Below are 15,071 nucleotides of genomic sequence, written 5' to 3'. Positions count from 1 at the left end.
TTACTAAAAATACTGTTTCGTTTAAACCTTTTAACTACGTAGTTGGCTCACTATTAATCTTGTAATTCAAAAAAGTATAAGTGACCCTTTCAAGAAAAGCTAGATGAAGAGTGTTTACCATGTGGCAATTTCTCGATTGTCATCCTCTGGTGGTGCTTTCAGAATATCAGTGGCAACAGTATGACATGGGTAGTCGGCAAAACAGAAGATCTCTGGATTTATAAGGGAATGCTGAATGAAGGAGAGCTGGAACAAGAGAAAAAAGTCCTTACTACCATAAATGACTGTGAATGTTATAAAAATGTGCAACATTTTCACTAGGCTAATCTCAATCTTAATCTTAATTCTCATTCATCAGAATGAAATTTCCCTTTAGAATCTTAATTATGCGATCTTTCAAAACCACAGACAAGTCAGACAAATGAAAGGTGAATGGTGAGGTGACCCTGGAGACAAACCTCATTAAACTATTGGGAAAACAGTTTGATTGCTACACTTCAGCTGAGTCTGACTGGTACTAAACTATAATAATGTTCCTTCAAAATTTATCAGTCTCTGCTTTTCTGAGCAATGCCAAACAAATTCTACATTAAAAGAATATTTTAATCAATGGATAGACGGCACTATCTAAGCCATGATTCTTTGCCTCTTCTATAGCTAAACATCATTCACTTACCTGGCCTTCTGCATGTTTCCAAGGTCTGTATATGAGGTCTACAGGGAACACTTCCATACCCAGACCCCTCTGAATGCCATACACTACATTATGAAGTCCTTTACTGTCACGAATTTGAAATCCAGGATGGTCCAGTTCGTAAGTTACTTCCTTGAAATTCAAACTTGGGTTCTAAAAAAGAAAAGCATTTCAAAGTTTAATGGAAAGGGACTTCCCTGGTGATGCAGTGGTTAAGAACCCGCCTGCCAATGCAGGTGACACAGGTTCGATCTCTGGTCCAGGAAGATCCCACATGCTGTGGAGCAACTAAGCACATACACCACAATTACTGAGCCCACGTGCAGCAACTACTGAAGCCTGCGCGGCTAGAGCCTGTGCTCCGCAACAAGAGAAGCCACCGCGAACGAGAAGCCCGCGCACCGCAACAAAGAGTAGCCCCCACTCTCTGAAACTAGAGAAAGCCCACGTACAGCAACGAAGAACCAACGCAGCCAAAAAAAAGTTTAATGAACAAAAGTGTTTGATTGCTTTATCCAAAGAGCCATATTAAATCTGAAGTTCAATCAAGATGGTCTAATTATAGACTCAAAATCATCTAAATCTTTCTGGCATTTCAAAGAGACTTGGAAAGGTAAATTCTTAATATTCAAAATAAACTGGCTCTACCAGCAAGCTACAAGTTACCTTTCAGTTCACAACATACTTGTGAATACGTGAGTACATAAAGGGGAAATCTCTTCCCCTACTTTAGTCCAACGAACACTCCCATCCCAATATGGCAAACAGATAACACTTCACTTAGTGCCTCGTCTTTATAGTAAGATTCCACTACCTTGGAACAAAGCTGCAAAGATAAATCAATTATCCTAAATATCAATCTTAATTAACAAGGACTTCCCAGGTGGTGCAGTGGTTAAGAATCCTCCGGCCAATGCAGGGGACATGGGGGTTTGATCCCTGGTCTGGGGATCCCACATGCCGCGGAGCAACTAAGCCCATGCGCCACAACTACTGAGCCTGTGCTCTAGAGCCCACGAGCCACAACTACTGAGCCCACGTGCCACAACTACTGAAGCCCGCGCCTAGAGCCTGTGCTCCACAAGAGAAGACACCGCAATGAGAAGCCCGTGCACCGCAACGAAGAGTAGCCCCTGCTTGCCGCAACTAGAGAAAGCCCGTGCGCAGCAATGAAGACTCAATGCAGCCAAAAATAAATAAATAAATTTATTTTTTTAAAAAAATCTTAATTAACTAAAGATCTCCCCTAAAAGCATCCCAATGTATGCATCAGGAAAAGTGGTCTAGATTCTTTATGTCAAAATGACTAAAAATTCCATTCAAAAATGTTTTATGAAAAGGTATTCATAAAAGCAGTATGAGATTCCTTAAAGAAACACAAAGCAAAGGAAACACATTTAGAGAAGATAATTTACCAAACACTCTGCACCAAGCAATAAGAATATTTTGTGCTTGGGACTTCCCGGGCGGTCCAGTGGTTAAGACCCTGTGCTCCCGATGCCGGGGGCACAAGTTCGATCCCTGGTCGGGGAACTAAAACCCCGCATGCTGCACAGCGTGGCCAAAAAGAAAAGGGGGAAAGAAAAAACAGAAGAATATTTTGTGCTTGAAAGAAGAAAAGGCTGTGCACACTTCATAATTAAATCTCCAACCAAAGCATTATGTCCAGTTTAGTTTTGCTCTAAGGTGACGCCTTTCAATCCATAAAGACTTTAATGCTTGCTTTGTATGGTACAAAGAATAAACGTCAGTTGGGGTATTCACTCTAAGACAACAATGGCATTCAGAGGTAAAATTTTTTTCTTTCTAAAATTTGTTTCAAGGACTGGCTGTGACAGAATAAAACCATAAATACACTATTAAACAGCATTATCCTAGAGAGAGTTAAGTTTGGTAAATCCACAGGCGTGCCCCTATGGTTTCCTCCTCCCATCCTTGGAAGTAAATCAGAAAAATTATTAACCCAATGTGTATCTGAAATTGTCCTCTGTTCCCTTTCTACAAAAAATTGTACAGAAACTCAAATATACGAGAAAAAGGAAGAAGAAAAGAGATTACTAATTCAACTATTCAAATCCACAGTGAAGGCGTTCAATTTATAGCCTTTGCACTCTCTGAAATCAAAACATAGGTTCAGATAACATGGAAAACTGTCCTTGTCTGCAATTTTTTTAAAAAAGAGTTTTTCAATAGTGCAATAAAGTACAAAGATGAAACTGAGGGAAAAGCATGTTTTCATAGTTGCAAGACAACCACAGGTTAAAAACAAATCAGTAGGGCTTCCCTGGTGGCGCAGTGGTTGAGAGTCCACCTGCCGATGCAGGGGACACGGGTTCGTGCCCCGGTCCGGGAAGATCCCACATGCCGCGGAGTGGCTGGGCCCGTGAGCCATGGCCACTGAGCCTGCGCGTCCGGAGCCTGTGTTCCGCAACGGGAGAGGCCACAACAGTGAGAGGCCCACGTACCGCAAAAAAAAAAAAAAAAAAGAGTCCGCCTGCCAATGCAGGGTACACAGGTTTGAGCCCTGGTCCAGGAAGATCCCACATGCCACAGAGCAACTAAGCCCGTGCGCCACAACTACTGAAGCCCACACGCCTAGAGTTCGTGCTCCACAACAAGAGAAGCCACAGCAGCAAGAAGCCTGTGCACCGCAACGAAGAGTAGCCCCTGCTTGCCGCAACTAGAGAAAGCCCGTGCGAAGCAACGAAGACAAAAATAAATTACTTTTTTAAAAATTAAAAAAGAAAAAACCCAAACCCATTAGTAACTGGTTATCCTTAAGTGCTAAAACTGTGGTTTTATTTTGCTTTTCTTCCTTTTCACTAAGTTTTCTGCCATAATCACGTGTTATTTTTCCCCTCCTCTATTACTAAAGAGTACGTCTGAACACCATAAACCCATCTACTATTAAGAAAAATAAAAAGAAAACCCACTGATGCTGTTAGTAATAATGTCACACAGAGAACAGTATGATTCCCTGTTACTCAATTTTACTTATAAGTTACAAATGCAGGAAACTAAAAATGAGAAATAGGATAGACAAATGACCTGACACCTTATCAAGAATGTTATGGAAGTATTTATTTGTAGTCTTTAGTGTTACATTTTGTTCCTTGACATTTTATGAACAAGACTGAAAACATTACATCTTGATCTTGACTCCACTGTTCTCTCACTGACTAAATTTCACCACTCCCTTTTAATAACTAGAAGTTTCACTTTTTTATATTTTATTTTAACAGTTCAATATTTTAGGAGAGGTACGTTGTTTATTTGGGGACCAATTATTTAGTTTGTGGATATTTCAGAAGTGGAAGTAGTAAGATAAGTATGGCTTTTTTTATCCCTATAATAATATCCCATAAACAAGGTTGGCAGGGTTTTTGTTGCACTTTCCAGAAAAATGTCAGAGGACTTTCTTTCTCCTCAGTAATTCCTCATACAATCATTACTTTGTAACAAATTCATCCTCCCCAAAAAACCACACACTAACAACCTACCAAACCACCTCAGCAGTGCTACTCAGAATTGCATAGCAACAATTCATTATGAACAAAGCTACAGTTTGACTGCATACTATTTCCAGTACATAATTATCTCGGACCCTTCATTACTTTTTTTTTTTTTTTTTTTTTTTTTTTTTGCGGTACGCAGGCCTGTCACTGTTGCAGCCTCTCCCGCTGCGGAGCACAGGCTCCGGATGCGCAGGCTCAGTGGCCATGGCTCACGGGCCCAGCCGCTCCGCGGCATGTGGGATCTTCCCGGACCGGGGCACGAACCCGTGTCCCCTGCATCGGCAGGCGGACTCTCAACCACTGCGCCACCAGGGAAGCCCGCTTCATTACTTTTGAAGTCAGAAATTATAAAACACTGCAGTTCTCATTCATCTAGGCACTTTATTCATTAAAATTTTCTTTCTTTGGGCTATATCATACTAACATCATAAATATATAACATTACATGTGTACTCACCAGTTCTTTGAGAACATCAATCAAGACTTCTACATTCCATGTGTGTGCCTGTGCTCCATCACTTTTATCTTTTCCATCACTCCAGATCCCACTGCCAGGAGCAGAGATACTCTGTAGAATTAAAATCTGAATTAAACAAAGCCAACTACTCAATGTGTTCAGCTCTGGTTGGTAGAACAATCATACTGTAATTTAATAAATAAAATAAAGAGGGCAGGACATTAATTCACTTTGTAAAATAGTTTATTTCCACACCTACCTGTAATGGAATTCCGTCTGTTAATCCTGAATGAGTTCGAGCCATCATTCCCAAAACCCTTGCAACCTGGGCAGCTGTGACCTCCCGAACACCAAACTGCATGATTATATTGCGACATTCTTCAATACTGAAACAGAAATTTAACTTCAAAAAATGGTACCCTCGATACCAAGGTTAAGAAACACTCATATAAAATGCACGAGTGAAGTCGCTAGAGTTTTACTAACATAGAGAGTAATAAGCTTCATTTCTTGTTACTTTCACATAGCTAGGAGTGTAAAATCCACCTACTTAAGGAAATAGAAAACGTTTAAAATACCGATGGAAGAAGGAAATATGAGTTAACAGTAGTATCTACAAAGAGACATAAAATTATGTCAATCTTCGGTATAAATCAAGTTATTCTTTAAAATACTGATAACTCAAGGGTTATTCTGATATGTACAAAGCCCTGAAAATGTATTTTAACTTTTTCACTTTGCATCAACAAAAGTTTTATGCCAGGCACATTTATACACACACAAGAAATACACTTTCAAACATAAGTGGAAATGTGGTTTGTATGAGTTTTAAAAACATTAAATGTTACACTTAAAGTCAAAGCAAAGCACATTAATGCCCTTAATAACATATTCTCAGAAAAATATTAACAATCCACTATATCACAGTCCTATGTGCTACCATTAGGGTGAAACAATTTCCTTTTATGCCCCTGGCAGGTGAGGAAAATAAGTGAGAGGCAGAAAAGGGCAGAAAAGGAAGACTGTAGAAATCAAGGTACAGCAAGGAAATTGAGGGTGGGGGCAGGGAAGAGCATATCAGACATGATGGATGCAAAATGATGCAAGTTCCATGAACACTTGCCTCAATGCCCTCCCTCTCAAAAGCTAAAACTGCCTACCATGGCGACTAGGCTAGGAACCTCTGATCCTTAAATTTGAGAAACTAGGGGGGATGGAGAGATGGAAATTTAGCCATGAGAACATTTATAGCTGCCACCAAAACTAATATGTGGAAGATTAAATTTAGAAGCAAAATTCTTGAGAGGCAAAGACAATACATTAAGGAATCTTTAGGAACTTGCTTTAAAGAATTACATTGTGCTTTTCACAAGAGTAATCAGAAGTTTAAAATGTCTGACTACCAACCTTGCACAAAAGCCATAGCCCACTTCTTGCATGAAGTCAGCCAAAGAGCTCTCCATCATGGTTTTAGCTACCCCTCCAGAATCAGGCAGGATTCTGTCCATTAGAATGTCCCGTTTTTCAGGGTATAAAAGTGGTGCAAGCACCACGGGACAGCGTTCCTGGGGAAAATCTGAAGAAGGAAAAAGATAATTATAACGGCTATATTGATTAATAACAAACTATCCTCTTTTACTCTTTAAAAGCCCCTCAAACCTGAGTTTTCACAAGTCCATATTCAAACCAAAGTTATTCAGTTTTTCCAATCCAGCTAGCCTAGCCCAAGTTATGACTTCAACCCCAATTCTAAAATTTGAATGTTCTTATGTCACAAAAAATGGTCGTAAGTATATTTTTAATTTTTTTATTAGGATCCCATTATCTATTGCACCCTAAATATTACTTTAAAATTTCACAAAAGGGCTATCAATTCCCATGCAAGGAAGACATCAGAAATAATTGGTACATCAGTCTCTATTTCACTGACAAGTGGAAAACGTCCTATTACTGAGAAAGTTAATGAAGTTTAAATTAAACTATATCAATGTTAAGAAGTAAACAATAATAAGAGTGAAACTGGATAGTAGTTAGTCCACTATAAAAGATTTGTTTTAAACACTATCTCTAAAAAAAGGATCAGAGGAAGGAGGATGGCAACAACAGAACCAGGAGTTATCTCAGCATAACAATGCCAACAGCCAAGAGGTGAAGTGGATATATGATAGTGATCGACATTTTAAACTAAAGAGAGCATGTCACAAATACTGTAGTCTCTGTCTCCCTAAAAGGGAAAAATCTGACCACGTGGAAATATACCAAGTCTGAAATGAGATTGTACTTAGATAACAATATTGCTGGTACGTGCTCTTCATTTTATACCTTGTCTATGAGGCTTTTATCATTTTCATATTTTAAATTATAAAATACTCTCTTCCTTGAAAGATTACGAAGTTAACAGAAAAGTAAATCACTGCCTTCATTTGTATTCTACAATCCTTTTGTAATGTGTGTTCATCCAAAGAAATCATCTTTTGTAGGCTACAGACACTCCTTTTTACCTCTGCGCAGCGTCTTGAGAAAAGCGTCTATCTGTTCCTGTCCAACTCCAAAGGCTCCCTTCTGCCCAAAGAGGAGATGGGAGAGGAGGAGGTGTAGGACTTCTATTGCTATATCCTGGAAGCCACCTTCTTGATTTCCACTGACGTCTGCGTCAATGTAAGAACGCAGAAGATCTGGAAGCTTCTGTTTGATAAACTGGGCAGCTAGAAATGAGATAAATAAAAAACCACAAGTTATTTTTGCACCACAATGGGTAAGAAGTCACATATCATCAAAATACAGATGATCATCATTCTCATTCACCAACTCACCCTTCACCCTCTAATGTTTTTACAGCTCTAGCTGGTAGGCATAAAAATAAAAGACCAATTACCAGGGGCTTGGCGGTGTGGGGCAGGGGCAGGAGGAGGAGAGGGAATGGAGAATTTTTGGATGGGTACAGTTTCAGTTTTGCAAGACAAAGAAGTTCCAGACATCCATTATACAACAATGTGAATATAGTTAACACTACTGAATTATACACTTAAAAATGGTTACGAAGGTAAATTTTATGTTTTTACCATACGTACATATACATACATACATAAAAGAGACCAAAAGAAAATAATCTTACTCTCTAACTATAGAGGCTCAAGACTCAGAAGCCCACGGGTTTTAAAGACTCTAACTTCACTATAGGATCTTTAGGGAAAGGGCAACTTACCAAAACCTCTGAGATCTGAGCTGGAAGAATTCAAGAGGGCAAGGCCAAAAATTACCTGAAACAAGAAGGGTTAGATTGACCAAAGAGTCAAATAGTTGTTTTATTTCTAATTTTGCCTACATCTCTTTTCTTAAATCACTTACCTCTTGTACTTTGCTTAACTTGAGAACTTTACTCAGCTGGGCAAATAAGTGGGGTGCAGGCTTTAAACTCTGAAACAAACCAAACTTTATTTTAAAATAAGTACAATTTTCAAAAAGTTTATAAAAGCATCCGTTTACCCAATTATGGTGCTACAAAGGAGTGACAATTCTGTAGTGCTGCTACCAACAGCTGTGGAACTGTGTTCTGACAAGCTTAGGCCTTCACATGATCTGGTTTTATTAAGATTCTAATTATTATCAAACCACCTTGACTTTGTTAGAAAGCTACAAAAACTCCAAAGAAAGTATCTGAAATTTTTATTTACAATATGATATTATGAGGCCAAGGATTAAGGCCTTTTTAGAAAACCTAATAAAAGATCACATTCTTAGGACCACTAAAGATAAAAGGAATACCAACCTTCTGATAGTGCAATGGATTATCAATGGCATAGGACAGCGTGGAGATAAAATTTGGCTTCGTAATCAGTGACGCACACTCCTGAATCAGAAACTGAGTCTTTAAAAATAACAAATGAATTTTCATTAGCACTAACAGTCATCTTCTTGCACAAATAGAAGCAGCACTGCTCAGAACATTAAAGGGTAATCTGATACTGTACACTGTTTCTACATCAGCTCTTTAAAAATCCTATTGAAACTACCAAAGTCTATTAGCAACAGGTGTTAAACCAAAACCTCTACAGAAGAAAGTCCACTGACAAGATAACTATAAGGAGTAATATCATGACAAACTGTTCCCAGATTGAGAATCAAACCATAGAAACTCAAACTAGGTGAAGAGATCCTCTCTCTGCCTTACTTACTTGTCAAGCTGGACTTCCCCACAGTCCTGCTTCCTTCAGGCAGGTCTGATTCCCAGCTCTCTAAACCTGAACTAAGTAGCTGTAATGGCCTGCAGTCAGGCAGGAGAAGAGAAGGACAAGAAAAGGAAAAGTCCCACTGCCTTTTAGCCATTCAGCTAAGATTATTTTTGGATCCTTTATGTGTTTGCTACACAGCTATGCCCAAAATGCAATTCATGGAACAATTAGATCTAAGTGAATATATATACTATGTAAGCCCCAAATACCTGATGAAAATCTTTGCCACTGCTTTTACCATCGCCACTGAAATCCACATGCGAAAATAGGCAGCGTAATAAATGCCTGTCTGCCTCAGGACCGTGCCGATTCACAATCTAAAAAGACCAAAAATATGAGTTTGCTAAGAGTGACTTTTCTTTTTTTAAAAAAATTCATCTCTAGGACAACATCCCAAATTACATTAATTGTTCATTTTGGAACAAGAGTTCTAGGAATTATTGAGATGGAGGTGCCAACATTTTATAATTAAATATTTTTTAAGTGTTTCCTACAGGCACTAGCAGGAAAGAGAGAAGAAAAACTACCAGTAATTAGCCCCATGTAACAGTGTGCTCTGACCAACCTCTACACCAAAAACACCAAACAACAGCACAAATGACATGTTTAAGTTGTAAGGCGACAATTTTATAACTGGACTCATGAGAGCATCACTTTTTCTATCCATTGTTGTTTTTAACCCCTAAAAAGTATAACCTGAAATCTAACATAACTGTAACTCTTTGTAATAGCCTATAGGGCAAGGCCCTAAAGGAACTGGTCTGATATCAGTACTGGCCCTGAGCTTCTTGCTGTTCCTCAAATTTACCAATGTTTGTACTTGCTATTCCCTCTAACTAGAAAACTCTAGATATCTACATGCGGTTTGTTCTCTCACTTCCTTTAGGTTTCTGCTCTAAAGCCACCTCATCAGTCAGAGGATTCCTAACTACCATCCCTAAAATAGCAACACGAACTGCCCCACCATCACCGCTCATCCTGCTTTACTTTTCTCCACAGTACTTACCACCACCCGATAATTTCTGTTTATTGTCTATGTCTCACTCGACTGTAAGTTGCACGAGAAAAGGGAATTTACGTAGTTGTGTTCACTTCACATTTAGGTCAGGAAAAGAGCTTATTTAGCACAATGTATGTGCAGAGTAATCATTTGCTTATTAAATGCCACATTAAAATTTTATAATAGTAAATATTTAACTACCTACTTTGGCCTAAAAATGTGACTGGGCTTCCTTGGTTTAATCTTTAACAACTCTGCCAAAAATTACTCCCATTTTATAGATGAGAAAGTGGACACTTCAAACAGACTCCATGAGCCTAAAATCCAATAGTCTATGAGTTAGGAGTCTGGTATTCATAGTCCAACTCCAAAGTCTATACTCTTTCTATTGTATCATAATTATGTCACAGCCAGCTAAGTTAACTTATTTCAGTTTGTTTTCCCCATCCAGAACATGTGAGAGTTAAGTAAGACCAAGCTTTACACTGCCTCAGACATCTTAAAGTTAACATCTATATAATCATAGATTATTTTTTCCTATCCCCTGGAACACTGAAGACATTATCTTAAAGAGCCAATTCAAATTAATTAAGAAGAATTACCTATGCTCCAACCAACCAGACCTCTCCCTTGAAAGAACAAGAATAACTGGCTTAACAAACATTTGTTGAGTACATGCTAGATACCATTCAAGGTATAGCAAATATAACAGCAGAGGAGACCAATGTGTTCCACAGCTCTCATGAAATACATTTTCACGGAAGAAGAAAAGTACAGGCAAACAATTTCTGATAATATTAACTCATGAAGAAAACAGGGTTATATGATATTGACAGGACGGCGGGGGGGGGTATACCTCAGAGAGGCCATCCCTAAAGATGTAACATGTAAACTGAGACTTAAAATATTTAGGTGACAACCAAAGATACAATGAAGGAAGAGCATTTGAGACAGAAGGTAAACAATACATAAAGGATTTTAGTAACAGAAAAAAGGCCAGCAGGAGTCAGGGAACCAGATCATGGTTAATCAGCATACTGACTTAACTGGCACTTTTTTTTTTTTTTAAAGAAGATGTTGGGGGTAGGAGTTTATTAATTAATTAACTTATTTTTGCTGTGTGGGGTCTTCGTTTCTGTGCGAGGGCTTTCTCTAGTTGTGGCAAGCGGGGGCCACTCTTCATCACGGCGCGCGGGCCTCTCACTATCGCAGCCTCTCTTTTTGCGGAGCACAGGCTCCAGACGCGCAGGCTCAGTAGTTGTGGCTCACGGGCCTAGTTGCTCCGCAGCATGTGGGATCCTCCCAGACCAGGGCTCGAACCTGTGTCCCCTGCATTAGCAGGCAGATTCTCAACCACTGCGCCACCAGGGAAGCCCTTAACTGGTACTCTTACACCAACCTAAAAGATGGAAAGACAGGGCTTCCCTGGTGGCGCAGTGTTTGAGAGTCTGCCTGCCGATACAGGGGACACGGGTCTGTGCCCCGGTCCAGGAAGATCCCACATGCCGCAGAGCGGCTGGGCCCCTGAGACTGCGCTCCACAACGGGAGAGGCCACAGCAGTGAGAGGCCCGTGTACCGCAAAAAAAAAAAAAAAAAAAAAAAAGACATTCCAAGAGACTGTCAATGGCCACTGAAACCCCAGAAATTTTTGTTTTAATTAGGATCACCGAATTTAATGAATATCCCTTATCCTTAATTTCTGTAACATTTTATAATTTTAAAATTGCTTTTACAACAACTCAATCTTCACAACAACCCTAAGAAGTATATACATATAATACACCATGTTATTACAGACAAGGTTTGTTTTGTTTTCTTTTTTTAATCAAGATTGCAAAGACTAAAGACAAATGTCATATAATTTGCTGGATAAGTAGTAGAATCAGAAAGTGTGTTTTATGGCTGCTAAGTGAATGAAATATTCCTCCTGTGATACCATGCTACCCTTCTCTAGGAGCAACTGTTTTCTTTTAAAACTAAAGTGGTATTTTAAAAACATGATCTTGGGTTGCAAAGATGCTGAAATAAGATTTCATTGATCCCATAAGATTAAGCCTTATACATTTTCCCTTAGGTTCAAACCACTACACCCACTGGGCAGGGGAGACTAGCAAAATCAACAACCTTTTAGTGAAGTTAACTACACCTTACAATTTGATAGCAAAATCTTTGGCTATTAAAAATAAAGTAATTTTATCAAAGGCATTCATTCTACAATACTTTTGTAATAATCTGATTTGTGGCTAGAGTAACATATTCTCATCTAAGAGTCACATATTAAGAGGAACACTAAAAAATAGTGCATCCACGATGGATGGTAGAGATTCAGAAAATGATGCAGAATGGTTGGGGAAATGGGGCACTATTTGGCCTAGAGAGCACACATAAGGGAAGAATAAAGACTTAATTATGTGAAGGGTACTTGAATATTAAATCCTCACAAAAAGAGTCCCAAACAGTTTATTTTAGCCTGTTATAAAGATACTCCTAATAAGGTTGTCCACAAATGGTAATAAGTAAATGAAGTAGTCAACTAACTTCCACAGTAAGAAACATCAAAAATCCCTACCTCTATTAATACTTTAAAAGTCATTCTTTGGGTAGAATACTGATAAAGCAGCAATTATCTGAGGAATTGTAGTATCAACCCCAGCTCCTAAAAACAGCTTAGAAAAAAACCCACATTGGGACTTCCCTGGTGGTGCAGTAGTTAAGACTCAGCTTCCAGTTCAGGCGGCATGGGTTCAATCCCTGGTTGGGGAACTAAGATCCTGGTGCAGCCAAAAAAACCCCGAATAAACAGAAGAAAACAAACCACATCTATAGAGATTTTCACATAAAAACTAGATTTATATAAAGAAAACTACTAAATCTAACCTAACAGATGACCTCAGAGACCCAAGATTCTATATAATTACAAAGTACCAGATTTTTAAAATTTAAATTGAAGACAGTAACTCACTACATTACAATGATTATAGTAATTGGAATAATTGGATTGTACGTAAACATACATATACTGCACCACACAAATAATGTAGGATCTTCATATTTCTTAAACTTCTTATACATATTCTAACCATTAAAAATAGTCATTCCAGGGCTTCCCTGTTGGCGCAGTGGTTGAGAGGCCGCCTGCCAATGCAGGGGACACAGGTTCGTGCCCTGGTCTGGGAAGATCCCACATGCCGCGGAGCGGCTGGGCCCATGAGCCATGGCTGCTGAGCCTGTGCGTCCGGAGCTCCGCAACGGGAGAGGCCACAACAGTGAGAGGCCCACATACAGCAAAAAAAAAAAAAAAAAAGGCATTCCAGGTTTTTACTGTATTATCTGTATGAATGCTTTGGGTTACGTTATAAAAAATAGTGTACCTATTCAAAACAGTTTAACATACTGAAAAGACCATGAAAAATTTTTGCAGTAAACATAAAGGGTTACTTTTAACAGAAAAGGTACAGAACTGTAAAACTCCTAAGTAAAAGATGGTAGAACTAAGAGCCCTTTTTTCCTATTCTAGCCTCTCATATATTATTTTTCTTCTAGCCCCTCATATGAAAAAAAAAATCCATTTTCAACAAAACATTCACATAAGTGGTCCAGAGAGATATGTCAGATAGCTTATTCTCAGTACCTCAAATGACAGGCTAAATGCAGGTTTCTATTTGGGACTGATAAATCCAGAAATAAAAATGTTTAGGACTGATGAATGTCCCAAAACACACACAGTTATCCTTTGTTCAAGTGATGAATCTGGAGCACAGATGAGCCATGAAAGAAGACTGTCCATTTAGAGACCCAGATCTATATATGGAAATTAGAAAATGGCAAAGGAGACAGAGCTGAGGGAACCAAGCTCAAGATGCTACTTTTAATGTCTGTAAGCAAACCATTGAGTTAAAGGAGAATCCTGGAGAAGCAGAATAACAAAGAAGAGGTAACCATTACCAAACCTGGATACAGAACATGGCAGACTACCCCAACACACTTCCCCACCCTCAAGCATCCCCAAGATGGTTTATATGTGAGTAAATAATGTGTTGATTCAAAGACAAGCAAAAATTCAAAGACTCAGCCTGGAACCTCTTTGAAGAAACTGTAAAACAGATCAAAGAAACAAACAAGACAGGTGAAGAACATACTTTCAAAAGACTTACCCCCCACCCAGAAAAAAAAAATTTTTTTTTAAAGGAAACAAAAGACTTACACAAACAAACAGAAGAGTTCAGACAAATAGTATTCCATATCCTTGAAGAGATTATAGGAGCTGTTTTTGTTTTTTAAGAGGAAAGTCCTCAAAAAGGTAAAACAAAACACTAGGTTCGAGTACAACATAACAGAAGGAAATGAAAGCAAATTTTTAGCACTTAAGAAACAAAGCAAAACTCTTACAGAAAAGATAACTTAATAATCAATATATAATACCTCAATCCACAAGAAATGAAAAGAAAAACATTCAAAGAAAACAACAAAAATATCCCTGAAATAAACATTTGAGTTGGAAGAATGAAAGGTATACCATAGCACAAGAAAGGCTGATGCAGAATAATCAATACTACAGCATACACTCGAAGTTAATAAACTCTAATGAAAAGGAAATTCAGGGACTTCCCTGGTGGCGCAGTGGTTAAGAATCCGCCTGCCAATGCAGGGGACACAGGTTCGAGCCCTGGTCCAGGAAGATCGCACATGCCACGGAGCAACTAAACCCATGCGCCACAACTACTGAAGCTCGCGCGCCTAGAGCCCGTGCTCCACAACAAGAGAAGCCACCGCAATGAAAAGCCTGTGCACCGCAATGAAGAGTAGCCCCCGCTCGCCACAACTAGAGAAAGCCCGTGCGCAGCAACAAAGACCCAACACAGCCAAATAAATAAATTAATTTTTTTTTTAAAAAAGGAAATTCATAGGGATATTGAGGTTAGGAATAGATGCTGGCAGGAAAAGTTAGTCACCTAAAATGCATGAGGGAGGAGAGAGACAAAGGAAGATAGGCAGCTTTTGGCAACTGACGCTGTTGAAAGAATAATGGGGAACAATATTTGCAAAACTAGGGGGAATATATATATCTAGTGATAACTGGACTTCCAATGAAAACAAGAAAGATATTCTCAAGCATGAAAGAACTCAGGTAACGGCACCTTAGTTCCAAATGAAACAAATCTTCTGACAATG

At 38.9% G+C, this 15,071-nt stretch overlaps 1 protein-coding gene across 7 annotated transcripts in view; it reads right to left on the bottom strand.

The window, feature by feature from the left end:
* The window catches only part of CNOT1 (CCR4-NOT transcription complex subunit 1), a 98,939-nt gene that overhangs the window by 48,188 nt on the left and 35,680 nt on the right, over positions 1-15,071 (bottom strand). For all 7 annotated transcript variants that reach the window (XM_029237333.1, XM_029237283.1, XM_029237297.1 and 4 more), the window contains 10 exons: positions 9,108-9,215; positions 8,436-8,534; positions 8,015-8,083; positions 7,872-7,926; positions 7,168-7,371; positions 6,074-6,242; positions 4,926-5,052; positions 4,667-4,777; positions 677-847; positions 119-246 (listed from right to left, as the gene is read on the bottom strand). In XM_029237333.1, coding sequence (XP_029093166.1) covers positions 119-246; positions 677-847; positions 4,667-4,777; positions 4,926-5,052; positions 6,074-6,242; positions 7,168-7,371; positions 7,872-7,926; positions 8,015-8,083; positions 8,436-8,534; positions 9,108-9,215 — 1,241 coding nt within the window. The remainder of the gene's footprint in view (positions 1-118; positions 247-676; positions 848-4,666; positions 4,778-4,925; positions 5,053-6,073; positions 6,243-7,167; positions 7,372-7,871; positions 7,927-8,014; positions 8,084-8,435; positions 8,535-9,107; positions 9,216-15,071) is intronic.

This window comes from Monodon monoceros, unplaced genomic scaffold (genome assembly GCF_005190385.1).
Source record: "Monodon monoceros isolate NGI ecotype Baffin Bay Population unplaced genomic scaffold, NGI_Narwhal_1 Super_Scaffold_10, whole genome shotgun sequence".
NCBI lineage: Eukaryota > Metazoa > Chordata > Mammalia > Artiodactyla > Monodontidae > Monodon > Monodon monoceros.
Note: the sequence above shows the minus strand (reverse complement) of the source record. Positions and strands in the feature narration are given on the sequence as shown.